Here is a 25,016-nt window from a genome sequence, read left to right as displayed (position 1 = left end):
TGCTGCCTTTCATCGTGTACCAGCGACACTGAACCGGCCACTGGGATCAGAAACGGTCCACGAGATAAAAGAGTCCTGCTCCGTGTGCAGGTTTCTGTTCAGTGTTGGGGAGGTTGAGTGAACAGAGAGAATCATTTTAGAAAGAACGTCACTAAACATGATGTCATTTATCAACAGCATGTGCCTGTTTTTCTTGATTTCCATCATTATTTATTGATCTAAATATTGTTCCAGCTATATCATGTTTGGATTTTAAATATTATTACAGTTTGTGTCTTAATATACTTTATTTCAGCTTCCTAAAACACCTTTTCAACGTGTTCACTGAGATGTGCTGTGCAGCTTAGCTGAGTTTCTTTGGCCTATTTTGAAGGGTGGAGGGCAATAATTTATTCAACCACGTATTAATTTTTTTCCTTATAGCCTGTGAATGATTACATGGATAAACAGACTGTTTAATATGACATGTAAACGCTATAAACCTCTTTTTATTTCAGTTTTCTTTGAGAAAGCTTTCTGTATTTGTTGTAGTCCTACGAAGCCGCACTGCCACTGAGACTTCACTGTCTTTTTTAGGTAACGTGGCACTTTTCGCTTTGCCATCTGGTGCAGCTCAGAGCGTGCACAGAGGTGGAGGATCGGCACAAACACTTCCCTGTGTGAACGGCACGGGGGCGTGGCCTGCTTCCACGTCACGTCGCTCGCGTACACGGCAATGGGGTTAGAGATGCGTGAAGTTAACGTAAGTGTGTCATTTAAATCCGTTTAATGCTTCAGAGTAAGAAATAATTTTAAAAAGTATTTATATGCTCAGTGAAAACGTCAAAATGCAGCATGTTCCCAATAACCTGTACAATTATAACAAAGCACACGGGACCAAACACAGAGCTAATGAACTGCTCATTGTTCTTTTAGTTCCTCATCAAGGAGTCGCTTACATCTCACTGCATCCCTTCATCCTCCTCTGTCACGACAACCCTCTGCATCTCCTCCTTCACTACATCCAGGAATCTTCTCTGTAGTCTTCCTCTTTTCCTCCTGTTCCTTTGTCCAGTATATCCACTGTCCCTCCTCTGGACATGTCCAAACCATCTCAGCCTGGCCTCTCTAACTCCAAACTGCTCACTCTGAGCTGTCCCTCTGATGTGCTCATTTCTGATGTCTCCCAATGAAAATCAGCTCTGCCTTTCTGTCAGTGCCTCCATCTCCAAACAGACATCATAGCAGGTCTCACTGCCATGTTGTAAACCTTCCTTTTCACTCTTGCTGCTGTCCTTCTGTCACAAAGTGTCTCCTCTGTCACTTGTCTCCACACACTCTTGTGCACCATCTGTTGCTTTGGGTGGGAGGTCCCGGGTATTTAAACCAAACTCCACCTTTTCTCCTGTCTCCCAGAACCACAAAATTAATAAAGAAAAAAAAATAATAATAATAATAAAGGGTGGCATGGTGGTCCAGTGGTTAGCAATGTTTGTCCACAGTAAGGAGGTACTGGGTTTGAATCCAGCCCGGGCCCTTTCTCTGTGCGTGTTCTGCTCTCACAGTCCAAAGACATGCATGGGGTTAGTTTAACTAGTGATTCTAAACTGACCCTAGGTGTGAATGCCACAGGCGGCCTGTGCACTCTGCCTCTCACCCTATGACAGCTGGGACAGACTCCAGAACCTCTGCGACCCTGAATTAAATGAGATAAAGAAAATGGATGGATGCAACTACTGATAATAAAGCATCTAATTAACATCAGTGTAAAAATAATTTTCAGTGTAACATGAACAGAATTTAAAGAGTGAAGAAAAACATCTATGTTGGACTCTAAACTAAAGGATGTAAAGAAGTCAGGTAGTTAAACATAAGTCCATCAGTTACAGTTTTCCTGTATGGTTTTACATACGCTGGTTTCGCTTACTGATGAATGTAAAGTTGAGCTTTGGGACGATTATAAGTTGTGTGCTTTTATTTTGAAAGCAGGCGTGCAGGAAGTTGCCTGTTAATCTTCCCTTGACGTCGCTCCGCGTTTTATAGGAAGTAAAGAAATGTGTACAGGGAAGAGAAGACTTTACTGAATGAACTGACGAGAAACCTTCATCAGTCATTTTTCCTGCTTCTGTATCCGACCGCATTTCTCAGGAGTCTCCACCGGAAACGACCGTTTACGCTTTCAGAGGGAAATTCAGTGAGTATTTTACAGAAAACCCAAATGAAACTGGAAGCTGCGCTCTCATTTTAGCAGTTTGGTAATGAAATTGTGTCTTTGCTCTTGAGTAAGACTTCAGGATTTGGGTTTTTAGCCTGAAGAAGCAGTGTTTACATATTTTTTTAATCACATACATAGAAAAAAAGCTTCTAAAGTTTCATGCATCCAATAATTCATCAATTTGAATTAAGTTTAATCTGTGGAGACCTGCAGGTACATGATTACTGCCTTGGAAAAAACTCTTAAGGTCTTAAGGTTGAGTCATAAAATGTCATTGCACAAAGCACAAGGAAGTTGTAGAATCTATGAAAAGAAGTGGGTGTTAGTGACTGACGTATTACTCTTCAGACACTTTGTTTCCTGTGGTCGGACGGGTTAGATTTAAACCTGCTGACGTGGGACAGTTCAGGTGTGTCACAGATACGTAGACATTCAGGTGTGTTCAGATATTCTGCTCCTCCAGCAAAGGTCACATCTTTTTGCTGCAGGACTCAGGCTGGGAGAGGATTTCGAGTGGAGGTCTGACTGACTGTCTTTGATTGTAGGTTTTATCTGTCAGGCTCAAAGAATGGCAGAGAAGGTGCTGGTCACAGGTGGAGGGGGCTACATTGGGAGTCACTGTGTGGTGGAGCTCATTGAATCAGGCTACCAGCCAGTCGTGGTAGATAACTTCAGTAACGCTGTGCGAGGTAGGCTCTGCTACACACACCAACAAAGACATTTATGAAGAAAATTCTCAGTTTGACACTTTAATTTTCTGTGTGTGTGTGTGTGTGTGTGTGTGTGTGTGTGTGTGTGTGTGTGTGTGTGTTGTGTTAAGGAGAGGGAGATTTGCCAGAGAGCATACGCAGAATAGAAAAGTTTCTAAACACCAGAATTGAGTTTCATGACCTGGACCTCCTGGACCGGCCCGGACTGGAGAAACTGTTCAAAAAGGTCAGAAAGTTGTTACAGTTTTATTCTTCCTGTAACTGTTATAAGGTGTTTTTTGTTTGTTTGTTTGTTTTTTTAGTAACGTCAATAAATATTTAGCTGAAATAATTGTTATTTGCAGCCCAAATTCTGCTTTATTGTTGCACAGGTAAAACGATCAGGGCGATCAAATAAATGCAGCAACTTTTAGCTTTTATATCTTTTTTTTTTCTTAAAAATGTTCCTGTTGGCCTCATAAATCCTTATGAAGCAGTTATTATGTAGTGTTTGCTTGTTTTTAATCTGAAATCTTTGTGTTGCCCGTATCTGTCACACATGCACTCCTGTGTGTGTGTGTTGCAGCATTCCTTCAGTGCTGTGATACACTTTGCGGGTCTGAAGGCTGTGGGCGAGTCGGTGGAGCAGCCGTTACGCTACTACAAAGTGAACCTCACCGGCTTCATCAACCTGCTTGAGGTCAGTGGCTCTTTGGTGATCTGATCTCAGACGTCTGTCCTCCGTTAAATCTGCACTTTCTCTCTTTGCTCTGAACTCATCAATAATCTCTAATCCGTGTTTGCTGAGTGCTGATTTGAAAATGAGCTGATGAATTCTAACACTGCATCCCTCTGAAATGTGTGTGGAGCTCACCGTGACTGCCAGAATCTGCCGTTTCCTCCTCACCCCTGAGCTGAATGTGTGCGCATTGTGGACTGCTGACTCGCTGGCCGCTGACTGTATGTGTGTGTGTGTGTGTGTGTGTGTGTGTGCCGTGTTTGTGTGCATCTGCATGTGTCCCAGGTGATGCAGGCTCACAGAGTGCGCAATCTGGTCTTCAGCAGCTCGGCCACAGTATATGGAGACCCCCAACACCTCCCCATAGATGAGCAGCACCCCGTGGGGGGCTGCACTAACCCATACGGCAAGACCAAGTACTTCATCGAGGAGATGATCAAGGACCACTGTAAAGCTGAGAAGGTGCTAATCTGAAGATTGAAGCACATTCACAGGCGCGCACACTTGCACATCACAAAGTGTCTCATTATTCCTTCTATGCGGGCAGGACTGGAATGCAATGCTGCTGCGTTACTTCAACCCAATCGGCGCTCATTCCTCCGGTCAGATAGGAGAGGATCCTCAGGGTATCCCTAACAACCTGCTGCCGTATGTTGCTCAGGTATCTAGAGTCTCTGCCAGACACCATGCTGAGTGCATCAGAGGGATTGTTGTTCACTGTTTCATCTATTTCTATGAATGAGATGATTCTGATTTGTTTGCATTGCTTAATTTAGGTCGCTGTTGGGAGAAGACCGTGTCTCAGCATATATGGAAATGACTATGACACGATCGATGGCACAGGTAACGAAGACGAGTCTTAAACTTCACCGATTTGTGGTTTGAAGCAGCTTCAATAGAGCGCTCTGGATAACAGCCAGATATTCAGAATCATTCAGGTGGGATTTCTCTCTGTTTCTAGGTGTGAGGGATTATATTCATGTTGTGGATCTGGCAAAGGGACACATAGCTGCTCTGAAGAAGCTGAAGGAGAACTGTGGGTGCAAGGTATAACAGCTAAGAACAAGTTTCCACTGCAACCATTCTCGCTGAGATGCTTCAGGTATTTATTATCATGTGTGCCTGCAGGCTTACAACCTCGGGACAGGAAAAGGCTACTCTGTGCTGGAGATGGTGAAAGCCATGGAGAAAGCTTCAGGAAAAGAGGTGAGCCGTCGGTGGGTTTGGAGACGGGAATCAGGCTTTGTAATGTGTGAAAATACCCTCTGATCCACTTATTCGTCAGTGCAATTGACACGGTGCCTGTTCTGTATAGATCACGTATAAGATTGCCCCTCGCAGAGGAGGAGACGTAGCATCCTGCTACGCTGACCCTCGTCTAGCTGAGAAGGAGCTGGGCTGGAAGGCTGAATTTGACCTGGAAAGAATGTGTAAGGAAAGCCACGCTGGAAAATCTGATCTCCTTCTCCACAAACGTTTCTACATTCAAACAGAAGTGTTGTAATACACACCCACACACACCCAGTGATCTCTTGATGTCATTTCTTTGCTCCATGTAGGTGAGGACCTCTGGCGCTGGCAGACCATGAACCCCACCGGATTTTCCAACGGAGTTTCCTGATGCAACCCGAGCCGACTGCTGCTTTAAAATCACCAAAGCCAACCATCAGCTTCCTCATTTTTGCAGTGACCTCAAGAGAAGCTGCATTTTTTTATGTTTTACTGAGTCTAATTTTCTATTTGTTCAAATAATGATTCAGGTGATTTTAAGAATTGTCTAAATGTCTGTTTACTCTTTGCTCAGATAATAACATTTTCTCTATAAATGTATGGCTATGTGAGCCCCAACAATGAAATAATAAATTAATTTTCTTACTGAAAAGCTGAAACATGCACTTCGCCTTCATTGTTTGTAATGATCGTGAAATTGGCTGCTGTGCTTTTCGTGTGTTAGTAAGGCCGGGGCAGATTTAAGACCTCTACCTGCGGTAGGTTAGAGGAGCCTCATGAATCCCCGCAGAAATACGATGCTCCGTTTGCAGCGAGGGAGCCTGTTCGGTGCGTTCATACGGGGCATTTAAACGGGGCACTGGGACTTTAAATGGCTTCTTGAACCCTCGGGCACCCAGTTAATAAACACCCACGTCAGCACAGTGCTCCAGTCGGTCTAACCGGGTTTCGGTCTTTAGGGCTGAGCAGGAAGTGCCTGACTGTGGACCCTGGTCGAGCAAAGAAACGAGCGGAGGGGGGCAAAAGGCAAACAGAAATTAAACATGGATATGGTGGCGGACTTGGGGGCGAGCAGACTCTATAGGGCGCCGGGTGAATCGAGCCACCAGTGAGTATCGATGGATTTTGTCAGGGGTATCAAGGCGTGGGGCGTAAGCGGGTCCTGCCGACACCTCGCGCCTGGGAAACAGTCGCTCGGTTTGGGCAGCAGTCAAATTCTCCCCGCTGCTCGCTGCTGCGCTCCGGACCTCCGGCGAGAAGCGGGGGTGGTCTTGAGGATGAAAACGGGCGTGTTAGCGCGTCATTACCCCAGACTGTTACACAATGCGAACAGATAGATTTCTCCGCTCGCAGCATGCTCAGTTGCCGGAGGTTTGTGTCTGTTTTTCTATTGTGTGCTGGCTGAAGCCTGAAGTGGGCGTCGCTCCAGGACAGACTGGGCTGCTCTGGTGCGCCGCTGCCCGCTTTTCTCTCGCAGGACTGCAGCACTCTCGTGTCGTTTTGTAGGTCGAATGATGTGTGATTTTACGCGCAATAGCTCGGTGGAGATTTTAGACTTGATTTCGTGTGCCATGAAACGCACCGTGGAGTCTCGCGGGCGGGCGTTGCACCGTGGGGTCTCGGGCGCTGCGGAGCCTGTCACACAGCCTCGCTTAGATAATAATAAACGAATGCGTGCCATCCAGAGCCTGCACGAAGACGGATAAATAGGTTACCATGAAATAAGAACTGTTCTGCAACTGAAGCTGTTGTAGATCTGTTCTTTCTTTCTTTCTTTCTTTCTTTGCATGTCCGGTTGCAGTATTTTATTTTCTCTTCCCACAAGTCTGATGCGTTTATTTCATCGGGGATTTCTGGGCGCTTAAGCCCTCAGAAATGATTAAAAGGTTTTGTCACCCGATGCTCTCTGACTGACTTGAGTCGGGTGTAACCCGTTAGAAGAAGATTTTTGCTTGAGGGATCCATCAACAAATCAAAATGCAGAAAAAAGTCAGGTGGGCGGGCCCTCTGCTGAGCTTGCGTAAAGACAGAGATGCAATAATTGACAGCTACAAGCATGGGGTTATATGCTGCGCTTGTTATGTTGAGATGAGTGTAGCATGATTACCATCTGAGGCTGTTAGCAGACTATTTGTCCCATGATTTAAAATCCAGGATCCTGTTTTTCCCTTCTTTTATTTATCTTGTTAATTTGGGATTGTGAAGAAGTTCAGTAATGAATGTCGGCTCGGTCTGCAGGACTTCTGTGATTTCTTATTTTCATGTGAGTGTGTCCTGCATACAAAGCCAGTGAGCGAGCTGTCATGTTGTGTCCTGCAGGCAGCCTCAGAGATGGTTCAACACGGCTGACATCACAGTGGCTCACCAAAGCAACCTGCTGAAGCAGCTCAACCAGCAGCGCCGCCAGGAGCTTTTCTGTGACTGCAGTGTGTTGGTGGAGGGCCAGCTCTTCAGGGCCCACCGCAATGTTTTGTTCGCCAGCAGCGGCTACTTCCGCATGCTGCTGTCCCAGGGGCCCGATGACTCTGTCAATGCCACCTTCGACGTCTTCAGCCCAGAGACCTTCACCGTCATCCTGGATTTCATCTACTCCGGCCAGCTGGACCTCTCCAGTCACAATGTGATTGAAGTCATGTCTGCAGCCAGCTATTTGCAGATGAACAATGTCATCAGCTACTGCAAGAACTTCATCAAGTCCTCCTTGGACATCAGCGTGAAAGACGAGGACAGCGATCGCTGTCTCAGCTTGTCTGAGACCTGCAGCTTTACCAGTGGAGCAGGAGAAGACTCCACAGAGCAGCATCAGGGGCCCTGCTCTGTCAGCCCTCCGCCTGCGCTCTGGACTCGGGACAACTCCAGATCACAGTCTAGCTTCATGGGGAAGGACTCGGACCAGGATCCTTCAGCCTCAGCCCTGAAGACTAATCCAAGTAGCCCTGCTAATGAGCTCAGTGCAGAAGCAGAGGACCTCCAGGACCCTCAGGACCCTTTGTACACCTTGCCTGGATCAGAGCGTCGGCGTGGAAAAGGGAGTACAAAGAGGCGAGCAGCCAACAGCACTCGGTCCAACCAGCATGAAGACTTGGACATTCAGGAGGCAAGGACGCGAAAGGCTGAAAAGGCAGAGGAGCTTTACGCCACTCTACCACCGATTGTGGGTGTTATTGGACACTTTAATAAAGGTGTGTGCAGCTGTAAGTGAGAAAATAAATGATACACTTCATGATGGCTGTAACGCCTGGACAGAGAGGACAGAAGAAGTCACATTTTCTCTGTTCCTCTTTGCAGATTCAAATCCTACCATGCGCTTCAAATGCCCCTTTTGTACGCACACGGTGAAGAGGAAGGCAGACCTGAAGCGTCACCTGCGCTGTCACACTGGGGAGAGGCCGTATCCATGCCAGGCCTGCAATAAGCGCTTTACTCGCCTGGAGCATCTCCGCAGCCATTTTGAGACTGTAGGTGTAATCACAAGCAGGTGGTAAATGTATGGTTTCTTCTGTAGCTGTGTACGCATACAGCTCCAGGGAAACAAGCTGCTAAACAAACTCACATTAATATTTAATAACTCTTTATCTGATCTTTACATTTTTTTCCAATCTCCCAGATCCATCAAGCCAGGAAGCTGGTGTGCAGGAAGTGTAAGTGTCATGTGACAGAGGAGACCGGGCATGTGGTGTGTGAAGGCACGAGACGCTACCGCATGTGCACGGCGTGCATCCAGGAAGTGGGCTGTGACGACATCCCCATGAACAGCCTGGAGGGGCATAACGAGGAGCCGGCCCTGTTACTAGGCGTGGACGGTGAGGAGGAGGGGGATGCAAAGAGGAGCTGGATGGTGACCGATGACGATGACCTGGCCGAAGACTCGGGGGCCGACCTCATCATCCAGCAAGTGGACGACAGCGATGAGGAGCTGCAGTGAAACTGGACCAAAGTGCGCGTGTGTTCAGAGATGTACCCAAATTTGAATTGTGTGTTTAAGGTGCCCCTGGTGTGCTACAATATTTTCAGTCATTTTCATTCTTGGAGCCTCGCAGTTGGTTTGCTGACATATTTTATAGTTAGAGTTGGCACAAAATGATGTAGCGGGAAATGGTGGCAGATTTCGAGGCAGCTAGCTGCATCTGGGTGTAGCTGCTAAATGGTGACGTAGATAAGTGACAGAAGAACAGCCTGCACTAAAAATGTGTTTTTGTGGGGGTGGACGCAACAAAGAACAGGAGAAAAACCCCCAAAAAGCACAACAGGGGTACTTTAAAGCCATGCAAGAGAGTTTATGCATAAAATATTGGATTCACTCCTGTAATAAAAAACACACATTTATGATATATTGTGTATTAGTTTAGTCTTTTTTTTTAATGAGTTTGTTGATCTTTGTGAAAAAATGGGAAGTTTTCTGTTAAGCTTCAAGAAGATACGCCATATCTGAAGCATGCATATTCTGTGTTTGCTTTGCTTTAATTATGATATAATATAATATCCTTTCAATAAGTTTTTTCTTTCATGCGCATGAAAAAACTCCACAGCTTCGTCCCTTCTTGATGCTTTCTGCTGACCAAAACGGTGAAGAACAGAATGATGACCTGAAGGGAGGCTCGTGATCGGAGTTTTAAAAAATGTTTTAAGATATGCAGTATGATACAAACACCTTCATAATTTATTTGTTTGTTTGTTTTTTACTTTTTGACACATTAAAGATATTTTTATACATTTGTTTCCGAGTCTTTAATCACGAATAAATGAGTGAGTGCTGTCGTTCCCTTCTCCTCATCCAAATGAGGTTCTGTTTTTTATTATTCTAATAAAAATATTTGACTGCATAAAAGTAGGATTCAGTAAAATAATATCAAAGTAAATAAAATAAAATGCAACAGTTGTGGAAAAATGGTAACAATGAAAAAGTGTAATAAACTGTACCTTGTGTATAATTTTGTCATTTGTAGGTATTAAAGAGTCTTCTAGCATTAACATGACTGAATACAAATTGTCCCATTAATGCCACAATATTACCAATATAATCAATTTTGGATCATTATGGCATCTCTGAGAAAATGTGTTCAAAGCAAACATCTATAAATGATTTGCTCATAAATGTATTTTATGTTACAGTTAGGTCCATAAGAATTTGGACTGACACTTGTCATTTTTGTGGTTTTGCCTCTGTACCACCACAGTGAATTTTTCAGCAAACAACTGAGATGTGACTAAAGTGCAAACTTTCAGCTTTAATGCAAGGGGGTTTACAAACGTTTGAAAGAATTACAGCTATTTTCATACACAGTCCCCCATTTTCATGCACTATTTGGATGAGAATCTTTTGCCTACCTGAAGTCATCAAACATTTGGTGGTGACCCGTGGACATCACCATGCCCTCCATTGAGATGCTGTCTCGGGCCTTTACTGCAGCCACCTTCAGTTGCTGCTTGTTTGTGGGTCTCTCTGCCTTCAGTTTTGTTGTCAGTAACTGAAATGCTGCTCTGGGTTGCTTTCAGTCATGATCCATCTGCTCTGTGCTTCTACGAGCAGTCGCATCAATAAAAACCAGTGACCTGGTTCCACTGAAAGCCATACATGCCCACGCTGTAACTTTACCTCCACCGTGTTTGACAGACGATGTGGTATGCTTCAGATCTCGAGCTGCTTCTCTCCATTATTCTGGTACGAGTTCATCTTGGTTTCATCAGTCCGACTGTGCAGGTGCTTTTAGAGCAGGGGTGGCCAACTCCAGGCCTCAAGAGCCGATGTCCTGCAGATTTTAGATGTGTTCCTGATCCAACACACCTGAATCACATATAGAAGTCATTAGCAGGACTCTGGAGAACTTGACTGCAAGGAGGTAATTCAGCCATTTGATTCAGGTGTATTGGATCAGGGACACATCTAAAACCTGCAGGACATCGGCTCTCGAGGCCTGGAGTTGGCCACCCCTGTTTTAGATGTTTCCTACCAAAGTCTAATCTGGCTTTCTGTTCTTGAGTGTCACCGGTGGTTTGTCCCTTGTTGTAAACTCTGTATATTCCCATTCATGAAGGTATCTCTTGATTGTAGACTTTCACAGTGATGCTCCACTGTACTTCCTTGAGTGTTTTGGACTTGGTTAGATGTAAAATTGTTTTTCTTAACTATAGAAATATTTCCGTGAACATCCACTTTAGTTGGTGTTGCTGAGCTGGTCAGTGCACTCGTTCTTTTTAAAATGTACCAGATTGTTAATTTGGCCATGTTGGCTTTGCTTCATTGACTCATTGACTTCATTAAATACAGACTCACATGTAAAATACAAGGTCTTGAATAATCAGGCCCCATCTTATCTCAAAGACCTCATAGTCCCATATCACCCCAACAGAGCACTTCGCTCTCAGACTGCTGGCTTACTTGTGGTTCCTAGGATACTTAAGAGTAGAATGGGAGGCAGAGCCTTCAGCTTTCAGGCCCCTCTTCTGTGGAACCAGCTCCCAGCTTGGATTCAGGAGACAGACACCGTCTCTATTTTTAAGATTAGGCTTAAAACTTTCCTTTTTGATCACACTTATTGTTAGGGCTGGATCAGGTGACCCTGAACCCTCCCTGGTAACAGGAGGTTTCTTCCTGTTAAAGGTGATTTTTTTTTTTCCTTCCCACTGCTGGGAAGAAACCCCCTATGAGTGCTTGCTCATAGGGGGTTGCCTGATTTTTGGGGTTTTCTCTGTAGGATCGTTACCTTACAATATAAAGCACCCTGAGACTTGCTGTTGTTGTGAGGTGATGATATATAAATAAAATTGAGTTGAATTTACCACAGAGCCTCTGAAAATGGAGGCCTGTATATACAAATATCTGCAATTCCTAAACAGTTACTGCAATACTTCAGTTAAGCCCCTTGAATTAAAGATAAACACATCCTGATTGTTTGCTTTGATTTGACCACAGATGCAAAATTACAAAATTTGTGGACCCAATCACATTTTTCAAAGGAAAAGAAATGTAACTGCTCACACTGGGAAAATCAGAAGTGAGCTAAATTATATATTAAAATATAATAATCTAAAATTAAATCCGAACAAAATTATTTTTCACTTCCAATCTTTCACCCATAGATGGCGCCCACGCGGTGCCTTCGTTAGCCGTGACGCTTCCGCTCCTGGAGAGGACGGCATGACGTCAGAACGGGGGCTGGACCAGCATGGCGGCCGTCCTGAAGCTCGTCAACAGAAGCGCTTTCGGCTCTGTAATGGGGCAGCACTGCCTGGCGTTCAGCTCCGCGGCGGGGCTCAAAGCTGTGAGTTTGTATCCTGCTTGAATCCCCGGCAGGTGGGACTGCGCTCCGTACCTGAGCCGCTGTTAGCGTCCCCTGCTGTTGTGCTAGTTATCGTTACATAACCGAGGCCCTCCAGGAGCTGCTGGTGATTTAACACCGTTTGTTCCGTGTGTGTGTGTGTGTGTGTGTGTGTGTGTGTGTGTGTGTGTGTGTGTGTGTGTGTGTGTGTGTGTGTGTGTGTGTGTGTGTGTGTGTGTGTTGTAGGCTGGGGTTAGAGCAGGTCAGGCTCTTCCAGAAAAGGTGAAAATAGTGGAGGTGGGACCCAGAGATGGCCTTCAAAACGAGAAGGTAACGTGTGTTTATGGTGGAGCAGGTGCATGCTTCTTGTATTGCGTCAGCGGAAGAAATAACCTGAGTTAAGCTCTTCTTTTGTTTATGTCGTGCCTGTCATCAATCCTCTCTCCTTCACACTTTCAGACTCTTGTACCCACAGAGGCAAAAATTAATTTAATCAACCTGCTGTCAGAGTCGGGGCTGCCCGTCATTGAGGCCACCAGCTTTGTCTCTCCGAAGTGGGTTCCACAGGTGAGCATGCGCCCCCACCTGTGCTGACACACCCCGATAAGGGCAGTGCAGAGACTGCGTGGCTTCATTCCTTACATACATTTGGTTTCTGTCATGCAAATATCAGATGGCAGACCAGGTGGAGGTGATGAAGGGAATCAGCAGGAGGCCCGGCGTGTCTTATCCGGTCCTCACCCCCAATCTCAAGGGTTTCCAGGCTGCTGTGAGTGTGAAGCATCATATCACAGCACTCATCACTACATAAACATCCTGCATATCCAAATTCAGGCGCTGTAGATGGTGCTTCAGTTGGCTTCTTGCTGTTATTTACTGCAGGTGAAGGCAGGAGCTGCAGAGGTAGCCATATTTGGCGCTGCGTCGGAGCTCTTCAGTAAGAAAAACATAAACTGCTCAGTGGATGAGAGTTTGCAGCGCTTCGACGAGGTCATGCAAGCAGCTAAAGAGGCCGGTGTGCCAGTTAGAGGGTGAGATTAATGGTCTTCCTCTTCGACTGTCAGCAAACCTTTAAATCACCTGAACTGCACTTTAATTCTTGCTGATATGTTTCTCGTCATCACAGTTATGTCTCCTGTGTCGTCGGGTGCCCTTATGAAGGCAGGGTGGCACCTGAAAAAGTAGCACACGTGAGTTCTGACTTCTTTAAACAAGCACAAATCTGTGTGTCGTTAATTGATGTCCCCACTCAACCTTTCTTCTGCCTCGCAGGTAGCTAAGCGTCTGTACTCCATGGGCTGCTATGAGATCTCTCTGGGAGACACCATCGGAGTGGGAACTCCGGGCAGCATGGCTAAAATGTTGGAGGCAGTGACTAAAGAGGTGCCCGTCAGCGCCTTGGCCGTGCACTGCCATGACACCTACGGCCAGGCTCTGGCTAACATCCTTGTAGCCTTACAGGTCAGGCTTATTTGGGACTACTAACTATTAGTAATGCAGTACTGTAATTGGATGTTCTCTCATTCACAGCAGTTTGAGTTCACCTCTCTGTAGCTAAATTAGTGACTATTTCAGTAGGCTTATTTGCTTTTCAACCCTTTAACCTTCTAAAAAAAGCACCCTTGGGGGTGGGGGGTGGGGTTCTGCTTTGTAACTGGAACAGGAAGTTCACTTGGAGAGTGAGGAACATCTCTGTGCACAGTGAGTGAGGCTGAGGTTGTTCTGTGTGAAGGGGGGAAAAGGAAGTTATTCTATTGCTTCTAATTTTCTCTTCATGTGATAATAAATCACATGACAGCGTTTTGCTTCCAGCTGGTGGTGGTATGATGATGCCGCTAATTACCACCAACTCTCTGTACCCACTCTAACTGAGAGGGCACTGTTGTCTTTATTTTCCCTGTGTTTTTTTAGATGGGGGTCAGTGTGGTGGATTCATCAGTAGCTGGACTGGGAGGCTGTCCCTATGCCCAGGGGGCTTCTGGGAATGTTGCAACAGAAGATGTCATTTATATGCTGCACGGACTTGGAATTCAAACAGTAAGAAAAGACGCTTGTTCTGTGGAGATGCTGCTTTTGCTGTTTGCATGGCCCGGCTACTTGATATTTATTGCGCTTAATGTGAGCTATCTGCTGAAGGGCTCTAATGTGACCCTTGAACTCTGTGTCTTCACCTCAGGGAGTCGACCTCTCAAAGTTGATGGATGCTGGAGCGTTCATCTGTCGAACCCTCAACAGGAGGACCAGCTCCAAAGTGGCGCAGGCCACCTGCAAACTGTAGAGCCAAACTGCAGCTCTGTGTCTCAGACTGAACGCTGCTGTGTGACCGTGTAACCCGGAGCCTTTCTGCCCTGTCTGGGATTTTTTTTGGTTAACATATCTTCTGTGAAAGATTGGGATCAGTAAGATATCACAGTAGAATCAGAATGAAATATGTGAGTAGATATTAATGACATGACAGCATTGCTGGAACAGTGCCTTAAGTAAAGTCAGTCTAATCGTAGACTTCATGTCACAACCTGTGTGCCTGTTTTTAATGGTGTGCTTACACTGGTTTCCAGGCAGTGGGCAACATGACGCACAGACTTTATAACAATAGATTATCCAGTAAGCATGTCGTGAGTATGGATAAACTCACTGTTGATGGTAGAAAAGACAAAAGTGTTGTTTTGATTTTCCATCATCCTCCACGAGCAGTAATGTCCGTCTTCAAGGGGAAGCCGAGTCCTCGTGAAGTCGAGCGTTCAGCCGGCTCGTGAAACATCGCAGATGCAGCTGATGTCTAATTTGAGGTTATTTTTATTTTAAATGTATTTATTAAATCCAAATGTTTCTGTAGACTTTTAGTTGTTAAAATAAAGTTTATTTAATCGTGTGTCTGAAGTGTAAAATGTAACGTGGGGGTTTGATCTGGTTTGTTTTCAGTCATAAAAATTAGTTATAATCATAAACTCTAATGCAGTCACCTTTACACCTCACACCTACAGCCAGTTTACAGTCACCAGTTAACATGCAGACACCATTACAGGGGGTCCCAGCACGGTTTTGAACCAGGAACCTCATCACCGTGAGGTGGGCGTGCTAACGCTTCCGCCACTGTGTCCATAGCAACTGCAGCAGGAAATGGAAGTGAGACTGCATCTCAAAAGTCTCTAACTTTCCGGTTTGAGGAAATGACTCGGCATAAACAAAATCTGTTTACTGCACCTTTTAAAACCTGATTTGCGAGCCCAACAGGCGGAATAACATTCTTAAACACCCACAAACCTGCCCGTTAAGCATCTGAGAGGAGAGAACGGCGTAACCATCCAGAGAGAATTCCAATGGCTGAAATCTTACGGTCACGTAAGCCTGCTGCTGGTTCATCCAGTCTGAAAGCAATGGGGGGGGGGCAATGATTAAGCAGAACTGTGGGAGTAAAAATGTGCTGGTACAATCTTTAGATAACGCGACACAGCCGGCCAAAAGGCATTTTCTAAAGTGTGTATAAATGTAAACGTATTTTTCCAACTCAGAATATGTTTCAGAATCAGGAAAACTTTGTGAGCTTCGGGTGTTTCAGGGTAAATATCCGGTACTGTGCACCTGGACTCTCACAAGTGGAGCTCAGGGTAACATATGGATGGATGCATGAAATCCATAAAATCTTTGGATGTCCCACCTTTGACAGGCCTGTAGGAACCGCAGTTGGGGACTGATTTATTTTTTTTATATCCAGCCTCTCATAAACAAAGTTACAAATATTCCTCACAGGAGTCCAAATCACAGATATAAAAACTTGAAAATGAAAAAGCCATTTTTATCCAACTCCAGTGGCATTTTCCCACGTATGACACGATGACAAATCCATGCTGCTGTACATATTTATGTTATAAAATTTCCATTAATGTTACTGGATAGCATGATGGCGTGGTGGTTAGCACTGCTGCCACACAGCTGCAATGATATCTAGAAGGCCTGGGTTCAAGTCCACCTCGGCCCAGGTGTGTAGTTTCCTCCCAAAGACATGCAGTTACTGAGGTTAGGTTAATTGGTCACTCTAAATTACCCGTGAGTGTGGATGGTTGTCCATCTCTGTGTTAGCCCTGTGACAGCTGGGATGGGCTCCAGCACCCTCCCCCACAACATGGAACAGGATAGGTGGAAGAGAATGGATGGTTATTGGATCTGACATTAACAGAAATTTACTCTTTCTAAAAATAATGTTCATTTGGATTTGGTATCTCCATCCCTTTAAATATTTATTTGAGAAAACTAACACCAGTAGGGACCTGAAAGTTTGCATAATTCTTATGAAGACTTGTTTCCTTCACCAAGATTTTATTAGATTTCATTCTTCAGGCAAATCTGGGATGATCAGGTGGGACGCATTTGATGAAAAGACCAAACAGAAACATATTCAGGATATTTTATATCTTTACATTTATAAAAGTGAAATATTAACAAGGACAGGAAATACATTTCCAGGACGACGAGTGACTCATAAAAATACTTAAATACAGTTCAAAGCGCCGTCTGTGTGTCACCGTCCTTGTGGTCGCTCCACAGTGTCCCAGCTCTGCCAGCACTGAGTTAAACAGCAGCATTCCTTTCGCCTTTTTGAAGATCAACAGTGGTCTTGGATCAGGAGGCCTTGTGTACAAGAACGTCCAAACACAGCACGTCTACAACATTAAACCTGAGACCAAGCAACATGTCCACCGAGGATTCACTCACAACAATGTAATTTACACATTTTTGTTACCATCGTGAAGCTTTTTGGAGAAATAGATGCAACAGAAACCTTTTTTTTTTTAAGCCAGCTTACAAAACTTCAAGTATCACTCAAAGCTAAGTATGACCTCTGGAACCTCCACACTCCACCAAACAACTGTTTACTGCAAAACTGTGAGAAATCAGTTGAAGTTAAATAAAAAAGGGTCACTGAAGCACAACAAGATGGCAAACACACTGCAACAATAGCGTGCTCTGACACACCACTGTGCACACTGGCAGGGAGGGCAAATACCTCTCCAAGGTGTGTCCTCCTTCCATGTGAGAATTTTTGCATCCCCTCCTGTGTCAAAACTCCAAAGACAGAGTAAACATTTATTCAAAAAATTCAAACCACATTACTATCAGATCATTCCTGTCTCGAGCTGACTTGTAAATATTGTGGGAGTTGATTTGAAAACAAAAGTTCATGTGCTCTTTAAGTCTTACATGTGGACACAAGGGCCCACAGGATGGATCCAGTACTCATGACTCAACTTCCGCTTTCTGGCACAAGCTGTAGTTTGGCTCATTGTTCTGAGTCTGTTATTTTTTTCACTGTCACTGGGTTGTAGCCTAAGCTCTGCAGAGCTCTTGCTCTTTGGCCTGGTTTCAGCTCTGATCATGAAACGGAGAGGTTAGGAGCAGAGGCTCGTATCTTCTCCTCAAGTCTGAGTGCACACGATCTGTATGGAGACTTGCATGGTCTGAAGGCTGGAGGCTTTTCCTTCAGCTCCTGCAACCCAGCATGGTTGCAGTTGTTAAAGGGGTCCTCAAAGTCATTACTTTGGACGGCCATGTTGCGGTTGTGCCTTTTGACCTTGTTTGCGCACCTTACAAAGCGCTTGGCGATGAGATAAATGATCTCACAGATATTCAGGACAATGCAGAGAGCCGAAGCTCCAACCATGAAATATGTGAAGACCTTCTTCTCAGTGGGGTGGCCGATGTAGCAGTCCACTATGTTGGGGCAAGGCGACACTGTGCACTTGACCAGCCTTGGCAGGTAGAAGCTGTCGTAGACTCGGTGGAGGATGTAGAGGAAGGAGATCTCAATGCCTGTCTTGACAAAGAGGCTGATCAGGTAGGTCCACCACAGGCCGCCGTGTTTCTTCCCCGTGTTGTTGTACAGCTTGCGGTCCTCGCCAAACTTGGCCCTGTACTTGCGCTCACGGTCCTCACGATATGCCACATGCATGACCACCATGAATGATGGGCAGGTGACAAAGATAAGCTGCAGGGCCCACAGGCGGATGTGGGAGATGGGGAAGAAGTGGTCGTAGCAGACGTTGGAACAGCCGGGCTGCTTGGTGTTGCAGTCAAAGTCTTTCTGCTCATCACCCCACACTCGCTCCGCTGCCACCACGTACACCATCACCCTGAACACAAACACCACTGACAGCCAAACCCGCCCAAACGCTGTGGAGTATTTGTTCACGCCACTGAGGAGGGCTTGAAAGGTCTTCCAATCCATGTTCTTGTCTGACAGTTAGATATCTCGTCTCTGGAATCACTGCTAGTAGTTTATCTTCAGACCTGCATGTGGCAAAATGAAGAATGGTTGAGCATGTATTCAGTGTCAGCTGCAGTTTCTGCTTTGAGACTCTGAATATCAGTGTCGGTGAGGTCTTACATAAGATGTTTTCATTATAAATAACTGTTTTTCCTACGTAAGAGAAAACAAAAACAGTCTATCTTCTAATCAGAGCGACCAGAAACACCCACAGACTGTAACACAGTTATGAGAAGACCTCAAGCCAACTTACTCACAAAGGAAATAGCTGAACCAACATCAGCACGCCCAGAGTTCATACACATAAAGAGTCATTCTTGGAACTTTATGGTTAAAGAGTTAAACATTAAAAACAAAAACAAATCAGCACCAGCCTTCTTATGAGAATCTGTTAAAAAGCAGACTTCGGTCATTTGAAGCTTTATAAGTGTTTAAAAAACAGCCTTTTACGCAGCGGCCAGATTGCGTTTTCTGCGGGCTTTCGACTTTGTGGCGAGTAGCTATGACTCTATATAAACAGCTCTTCTCAACAACCAGCGATAAACTAATAGTCACATAAACTGCTTCGTGAAAGTCCGGGAATCGACCACTCAGACGTCGAGACACGTGGCTCAAACCGCGAAACACGTTTAGGAAACTGAACTCATCTTTAACACATCAGAAGAAGAAGAAGAAGAAAAACGGTTTTCACTCACCAAAGAAGCTTTAAACCATAATGGTTCCAGACGGATTCCGGTGCCTGTGTACACCCCGATGATTTCTCGTTGCTCTGAGATCGTTTTGTTCCTTCAACCCGCAGATCTGGTTCCAGTCGGCAGGTAAAGGAGCGCAGCAGCGCTGAGCAATGCGCCTGTGGGTGTGGGTGTGGCTAAACAAGAAAGGCTGGAGCTTCACCCCAGATGTTCCTCTTCTCTCTCCCTCGCTGTGCCCCTGTCTCGCCTGCAATGCTTCAGGGCCTTCTGCAAACTAAAGGACACATTCGTCACTATTTCACAACAAATTAGACAATTCAAAAAAATTCCTCCTCTCCATCTCCGCACATCTTCAGAGGCACAACAACATTCACCTGATTGATTCAATCTTTTGAGACGGTGTTAAATGGCACAAACTTTCAAATTTTCTTATAATTTATTATTATTATTATTCAAAGGTTTCAGAGGTGAAGTGCTTAGTTTCCTGTTTAAAGATTCCCAGGACAGGATTGCTGCCTTGTCTCAACTTGTTTCTCTGTACTTAGAGTATTTGTAAGAGGAGGGCACACCCTCAGGTGAATACATTTTTGCTGTTGCTATGTGTGACTGCTGGGCTATGACGAAGCTTTCCTTACATTAAGTGTGGGGCAACCTTTTGTTTTTTTTTAGGAGGTTAAACCCAAAGATCAGAGCCTTTTGTTCTTGGGGAGATCAGTGTGTTAATGAGACTTTTGTTTTATCGTGTCATTAGAAAAAAATTCGGATTCACTTTTCTTCTTTTACTTAAATCCTGCTTTTATGTGACTTTGAAGGCTGAGTATTGTGTTTCCTTTATTCTTTTCAAAGCCGTGCTCTTCTCAGATGACACCGTTTCACTCGCTCGCCCATCTTCACTGTAAGATCAGAGGCTGCGGCTGTTTTCTACACTTCGACTCTTTACCTCCTGATTTTTTTTTTTTTTTTTCTGTTGCAAAACAAACATGATCTTATTATTCTGCAGATGAATGTAAGCCCTCTGATCCTGTCTGGAATATCCAGCATCTCTTTGGTTCCAGGCCTTTGCTACTACTTGCAGACTCTTGTGCTGAAAGTATTTGAATTACATAATGTTAAAGAATAAAGAACAAGTATTTCTAGCCCAGAGTCAAGTCAGGTTTGTTTGTACTGCTCAGAATCACAAACACAATGTCCTAATGGGCTTGTTTCAACCTCAAAGGAGTCCAGGAAATGCTCTCAGAAACCCTTTCAGAAGAAGATCAGAAGTACCTGTTCAGGTGCTGCATGAATCTTTTTTTATATAATTTGTGTTCAAACAACAAACAATTTTCTGTCACTTTGTAAATGACTGAATCTGTGAAAGCAGCACTTGTGTGTGTGTGTGTGCGTGTGTGTGTGTGTGTGGGGGGGGGGGGGGGGGGCGTATTTAAGCTTGAAGCTTTAACTGCAGTTGTGCTTTTCAGGAAATCCTGTCAACACAGCATCTGTACTTGGAAACTTTGATCAGTTCGGTGGACATGAATTACACTGAGTGAGGGGAGGGTTAAAAAAAGAATCTTCTAGACACCAGATGAATAACTGGTACAGGCACGCCTGGAAAAATGCAGCCTGTAACTCAAGCATGGCAAGTTTTAACTCGACAGCCCAGAACAACATAAACACATCGCTGTTCTCTGCTGGCAACAGGAAAGTGTGGAAAGAGAGGAAACTCAGATAAGACGACAAAAAATATCCCGAAAGATAAAATCTCATTAAAGAGAAAAACACACTGAAACAGAATGAGGAAAGGACACAGCTGAGCATAAATAGGATACATTACATTACACTCAGCACAGCCAAGGCTGGATCACCAAAAAATTGTGTCTGCATTCATCTTGTGATTCTTCTTGTGGAAGAATCGTGTGAGAAAATTTACTTTTATGATGATAATTGATTCATTAATTTCACACTGAGCCAAAGTCCTGTTTGGTGACTTCTGCTGCTTCAGGCAAAGCTGTATTGTTCCATGACAGGAAAAAATTATGGCCATTACTACAATTACTCTCATTATCGTTGGCTTGTGTCTGACATGGTGGAAAACAACAGATTCCAAATTGTTCTCCCAGTAAAAGCTCAAACTCAACAACTGTGAGGTAAATACAGCACTGTATGTATGAAACAGTGGAAACCAGCAAATGTTCACATTAAAGAAGCTGTTATCAATGAGTTCATTTCAAATAATCACAATTATTGACACTTAACATTCAGCTAATTGATGCACAAAATATTGAATTCATCTCTAGACTGATGATTGCTTTTTGAATGCCTGATGAAGTGAGGACCATAACATGAACAGTGGGGGTGGGGGAGGTGGGGGTACCAACATGGACCCAATGAGCACCTTTGGCAGACTTCTGCTGCTGTTCTGCTACAATAAAGGTGAAATATTCCAAGAGAAACCAGGTTTCCAAATGTTATGAGGATCCACAGACCTCACTTGTTAACAGATATCCTCTGGAAACAATGTCTGCTGAAATATATGTGAACAGTTCCAGTGAACTGTTGAGGCTGCTGCCTGCAGATTATCCTATCATTGTTTGTGGAAAGATGTTTTGCTGCTGGAGTTTTGCAAATGCCATGGTAACATGTGGTCTCACAGTTCACAAAGGCATCTGAAAACCTCAGCAGATCAAACTGGAGGGCAAGAAAACGTCACCTTACTCTCACTTCATCTCTCTTACAGTGTGAAAAACCGGAGTTGTCCATTCAGAGGGTGCGTGGAACAACAAATTCCTGCACTGGGTGGATCCACACGTCAGCACGGATGAATCAAACAGAGGAGTGGGTGGGCCCTCCTCTGCCCTCAAAGTACCAATCAACCTTAAAAAAGTTATGAGGGCACTGCTCCTAGCAACAACAAATCACAGCAGGGAAAGGCTATTATGAAACACACGGAAAAAGGAAGAAGGAAAAAAGTCACAGAACTTCTGCAGATTCAACTGACCCCTTTCCTCTGGACGGGCTGCCTGCTGTTCTTGTGTATATCCCCCATGTGAATTATTATGCAACTTTATGTTTACTACAGCAGCATTCATGCTGAAGTTAATACATTATGTGCTACTGTGCGCGGACCTCGTGAGTCTTCTTTGTTCTTACAAAAACACACTCAAAATGCAAAATTATAGCCTTTAATGAAAAATAGTCACAACCAACATGCACCTCGGTGCAGTGAAATATGCACATCATGATATCATCAACAACTGTTTATCATAGGAATTTTTGATATCTTTGCTCTCCACTGCACGTAAACAGGAATTAGTGTAAAACAACAACAGTAAGGACAGTAAAACGCACAACTTTTCAAATCTTTCCATAAATAATGAAAAATACAGTTTACCAGCATACACGTCTGAGTCAGAGGGAAAGAGCGCAGTTTGAACCAAGCATCTGGAGGCTTGGCGAGCGCAGAGGAGAATCTTACACAGAAAACCACATGTGTGTGTGTGTAAAACCACACTCGCCAAACCAGCGAGTGACTCATGTATTTGATCTGAAGGCTGGATGGGACACTGCATCACACACACTGGCTTTTATTCCCTGCGAGGCCTAAAGAAATGTAAACTGTCAAAGAAGTCTCTACAGATCCCACATCAATGACACTTCTTGTAGTGCAGAATTTTACATTTTCAAAACACATGGAATAAACTACACTGTAGTTCAGCCTCCGAGAAGAAAAAGAAAATCTGCTGACACGTCTTTCAAGGAAGTTTCATGTAAGTTGAAGAGAGATGGCTTTCCTTTCCCGTGTCTTTTTCATAAAGTCTTTGTCATGTTCTCAGTATCTCAAGATACAGCGACACTGTACGAGGGTGCGGGAGTATCCGGGGTCCTTTTGTCCGTCGACTTCAAAGTGTTCATCTCCATCAGTTTGCTTCCGCTGGACATTGCGTGGGTGTTGATGTTGCGAGAATGATGGACTGAAGTGAAAAACTCACGGCAGCGTTTGCCGAGTAGGTAGAGGATTTCAAAAAAGGACAGGAGGATGCAGGCCAAGCTGGTGACCACCATGAAGATGGTGAAGATTCTTTTCTCAGTAGGCCGAGCGATGAAGCAATCCACCGTGTTGGGACAGGGCACCTGTGAACACTTAATGAGAGTGGGAAAGTCGTAGCCCTCGTAGATGTGGTAAAGCAGGTAGACAAAGGTGGCATCCACACCTATTTTAAAGACCAATGTGAGGATGTAGGTCCACCACAGGCCTCCGCGCTTCTTGCCAGTATTTTGGTAGAGACTCTTGCAGTTCTCGCCATACTTGAGCCGGTGTTTCCGTTCCCGGTCCTCCCTGTAGGCCACGTGCATCACCACCAGGAGAGAGGGGCAGGTGACAAAGATAAGCTGCAGGGCCCACAGGCGCACGTGGGAGACGGGGAAGAAGTGGTCATAGCAGACGTTATGGCACCCGGGCTGAGCTGTGTTGCAGTTGAAGTCTTTCTGTTCATCTCCCCACACCTTCTCTGCTGCCACCACAAACACCATAACCCTGAAGAGGAAGACAATAGAGAGCCACACTCTGCCGAAGGCTGTGGAGTATCTGTTCACCCCGCTGAGGAGGCCCTGGAGGAATGCCCAGTTCATGATGAGTTTTGTTCACAGTCTGTCTTCTCGTCCTGCTGATGGAAGACAGAGGGATCCCTTTTCGGCCGCAGTGGCACAGACCAGCGTCAGTTCTGTGCCAGCCTGAGACAAAAAGAAAATACAGTTCAAGCCCAAATCCATAAAAAGGGAAAAGAAACTAAGTGAGGAGGAGCTCGCTCATAAACGCGCACGTTCGCGTGTTTACGCCGTTTCAAGGCAACGGTAACATAAAAACGTTTAAAATGAGGAGAAGAGCGACTTTAAACTTAGGTTATAAAGTCTGTTTTCACTGACATAACTTCTAACTTTAGCATTCATCTATGTGCGGAGACAAGTCAAACCAGCCTTTCAAAGTTTTAGCATTCCGTGCGCAATTGCGCAAAACCAAAGCACACACCAAAAGCACCAAAACTCACAGAAACAGATTGGCTTTAGTATCAGATCAACTTCTTTCCAGGTCCGTGTGAAAACTTACAGCTTAAACGCTGTTTTCGCGAGTCGGAGTCGGAGCGCAGGAGCGGAGTTCGGACGATCCTCTCCGATGAGAGTCTCACAACAGTTCCCGACAGGATGGGAGTGGAAGGGGTGGAGCCGCTTGCCAGTCTTGCCCTCTCAACTTGTTCAGGTGAGGCACCTCTGCTCCACCTAGTACTTGATCAATCATCGGGAGACATTCGGCTCATTTGTAATGCGTAAGAAGAACTTCTCTGCATTTAACCGTTTTTAGTGTTATTTCCTTAAAATGCACATTTTAGCTGAATGAATGGAAATGAATGGAGAGGCGGTTTGACACTGAGCCTGCTCAAGAGCACATCAAAAAGCTTACAGGGAGACCCTACAGGCAAATTATCTGCAAGGCGAACGGAAATATATATAAAACAAATATGTGTTTACAACACTTTGTGTATGGACATTTATGCAAATATGCTGCTGTTTAATGAGATTTCTTATTTGCATATTCAGTGGGTAACGTTTGACAAACAAAACGCCTTGAAAAGTCATTTCCACTGAGATGTCAGAAACAGTTTACAACTGTCTGAACTTTGGTTCTTATTCTGAGGATGAAATCACTGCTTCTGCTGCACTGACCAAACTTCAGCCCTAACGCTTTTACAGTAGGATATTATTCAGAGCCTGATCTACAGGATGCTGTCTCACTCCTCCCTGAGCCTGGTTCTGCTGGAGGTTTCCTCCTAGAAAGGAGGTCGTCTGGTTGTTGGGTTTTCTCTCTATTATTGTAGGGTCTCTACTCTACAATGTAGTTGAATTTGAATCAGGCTTTATTCAGTATTTAGATTTCTGTTCTGGAAAGTGTGGAAATTTGTGCATATTTAGGTATA

General features: G+C 44.7%; 5 protein-coding genes across 9 annotated transcripts; 3 read left to right on the top strand and 2 right to left on the bottom strand.

Annotated features, from left to right (window-relative positions):
- Positions 1 to 2,008: 2,008 nt before the first annotated feature.
- gale (UDP-galactose-4-epimerase) lies at positions 2,009 to 5,497 on the top strand. 3 transcript variants are annotated; one of them, XM_030719055.1, is made up of 11 exons: positions 2,009 to 2,173; positions 2,740 to 2,883; positions 3,015 to 3,130; positions 3,470 to 3,544; positions 4,040 to 4,084; positions 4,170 to 4,283; positions 4,399 to 4,465; positions 4,584 to 4,669; positions 4,751 to 4,828; positions 4,938 to 5,052; positions 5,182 to 5,497. In XM_030719055.1, exons 2-11 carry the CDS (start codon positions 2,763 to 2,765, stop codon positions 5,241 to 5,243), a joined length of 879 nt encoding a protein of 292 aa, XP_030574915.1. In that variant the 5' UTR covers positions 2,009 to 2,173; positions 2,740 to 2,762; the 3' UTR covers positions 5,244 to 5,497. The 3 variants fall into 3 exon arrangements, with proteins under 3 accessions (XP_030574915.1, XP_030574914.1, XP_030574913.1); XM_030719054.1 differs by having other exon boundaries at positions 3,470 to 3,583; positions 3,908 to 4,084; positions 4,938 to 5,057; positions 5,182 to 5,496; XM_030719053.1 differs by having other exon boundaries at positions 2,010 to 2,173; positions 3,470 to 3,583; positions 3,908 to 4,084; positions 5,182 to 5,492.
- A 302-nt stretch (positions 5,498 to 5,799) lies between these two features.
- zbtb8a (zinc finger and BTB domain containing 8A) lies at positions 5,800 to 9,537 on the top strand. Of its 2 annotated transcripts, none has more exons than XM_030718239.1 (4): positions 5,800 to 5,960; positions 7,172 to 8,034; positions 8,141 to 8,310; positions 8,460 to 9,537. In XM_030718239.1, the coding sequence occupies exons 1-4, from the start codon at positions 5,896 to 5,898 to the stop codon at positions 8,775 to 8,777; spliced, it is 1,416 nt and encodes a 471-aa protein (XP_030574099.1). In that variant the 5' UTR covers positions 5,800 to 5,895; the 3' UTR covers positions 8,778 to 9,537. The 2 variants fall into 2 exon arrangements, with proteins under 2 accessions (XP_030574099.1, XP_030574098.1); XM_030718238.1 differs by having other exon boundaries at positions 7,172 to 8,046.
- Positions 9,538 to 11,970: 2,433 nt separating this feature from the next.
- Positions 11,971 to 14,983, top strand: hmgcl (3-hydroxy-3-methylglutaryl-CoA lyase). Its single transcript, XM_030718240.1, has 9 exons — positions 11,971 to 12,114; positions 12,358 to 12,441; positions 12,571 to 12,678; positions 12,785 to 12,880; positions 12,994 to 13,142; positions 13,238 to 13,301; positions 13,384 to 13,572; positions 14,023 to 14,148; positions 14,288 to 14,983. Exons 1-9 carry the CDS (start codon positions 12,019 to 12,021, stop codon positions 14,387 to 14,389), a joined length of 1,014 nt encoding a protein of 337 aa, XP_030574100.1. The 5' UTR covers positions 11,971 to 12,018; the 3' UTR covers positions 14,390 to 14,983.
- Positions 14,984 to 16,502: 1,519 nt separating this feature from the next.
- gjb3 (gap junction protein beta 3) lies at positions 16,503 to 19,342 on the bottom strand. Its single transcript, XM_030718245.1, has 2 exons — positions 19,069 to 19,342; positions 16,503 to 18,396 (listed from the first exon to the last, which is right to left on the bottom strand). The coding sequence occupies exon 2, from the start codon at positions 18,332 to 18,334 to the stop codon at positions 17,483 to 17,485; it is 852 nt and encodes a 283-aa protein (XP_030574105.1). The 5' UTR covers positions 18,335 to 18,396; positions 19,069 to 19,342; the 3' UTR covers positions 16,503 to 17,482.
- A 2,886-nt stretch (positions 19,343 to 22,228) lies between these two features.
- gjb10 (gap junction protein beta 10) lies at positions 22,229 to 24,288 on the bottom strand. Of its 2 annotated transcripts, none has more exons than XM_030718247.1 (2): positions 24,152 to 24,288; positions 22,229 to 23,778 (listed from the first exon to the last, which is right to left on the bottom strand). In XM_030718247.1, the coding sequence occupies exon 2, from the start codon at positions 23,674 to 23,676 to the stop codon at positions 22,885 to 22,887; it is 792 nt and encodes a 263-aa protein (XP_030574107.1). In that variant the 5' UTR covers positions 23,677 to 23,778; positions 24,152 to 24,288; the 3' UTR covers positions 22,229 to 22,884. The 2 variants fall into 2 exon arrangements, with proteins under 2 accessions (XP_030574107.1, XP_030574106.1); XM_030718246.1 differs by having other exon boundaries at positions 24,093 to 24,254.
- Between the last annotated feature and the right edge of the window lie 728 nt (positions 24,289 to 25,016).

Source organism: Archocentrus centrarchus, chromosome 22 (assembly GCF_007364275.1).
Source record: "Archocentrus centrarchus isolate MPI-CPG fArcCen1 chromosome 22, fArcCen1, whole genome shotgun sequence".
NCBI classification, from domain to species: Eukaryota; Metazoa; Chordata; class Actinopteri; order Cichliformes; family Cichlidae; genus Archocentrus; species Archocentrus centrarchus.
Note: the sequence above shows the minus strand (reverse complement) of the source record. Positions and strands in the feature narration are given on the sequence as shown.

Bases quoted from the DNA above. Each gene is read 5' to 3' on its own strand.
- gjb3 (XM_030718245.1), bottom strand. From the start codon at position 18,334: ATGGATTGGAAGACCTTTCAAGCCCTCCTCAGTGGCGTGAACAAATAC.
- gjb10 (XM_030718247.1), bottom strand. From the start codon at position 23,676: ATGAACTGGGCATTCCTCCAGGGCCTCCTCAGCGGGGTGAACAGATAC.
- gale (XM_030719053.1), top strand. From the start codon at position 2,763: ATGGCAGAGAAGGTGCTGGTCACAGGTGGAGGGGGCTACATTGGGAGT. The intron at 4,284-4,398 runs GTATCTAGAGTC...TGCTTAATTTAG, and splicing joins TGCTGCCGTATGTTGCTCAG to GTCGCTGTTGGGAGAAGACC. The intron at 4,829-4,937 runs GTGAGCCGTCGG...TGTTCTGTATAG, and splicing joins AGAAAGCTTCAGGAAAAGAG to ATCACGTATAAGATTGCCCC.
- zbtb8a (XM_030718238.1), top strand. From the start codon at position 5,896: ATGGATATGGTGGCGGACTTGGGGGCGAGCAGACTCTATAGGGCGCCG. The intron at 8,047-8,140 runs GTAAGTGAGAAA...TCCTCTTTGCAG, and splicing joins TAATAAAGGTGTGTGCAGCT to ATTCAAATCCTACCATGCGC. The intron at 8,311-8,459 runs GTAGGTGTAATC...CCAATCTCCCAG, and splicing joins TCCGCAGCCATTTTGAGACT to ATCCATCAAGCCAGGAAGCT.
- hmgcl (XM_030718240.1), top strand. From the start codon at position 12,019: ATGGCGGCCGTCCTGAAGCTCGTCAACAGAAGCGCTTTCGGCTCTGTA. The intron at 13,143-13,237 runs GTGAGATTAATG...TCGTCATCACAG, and splicing joins GCCGGTGTGCCAGTTAGAGG to TTATGTCTCCTGTGTCGTCG. The intron at 14,149-14,287 runs GTAAGAAAAGAC...TCTTCACCTCAG, and splicing joins ACGGACTTGGAATTCAAACA to GGAGTCGACCTCTCAAAGTT.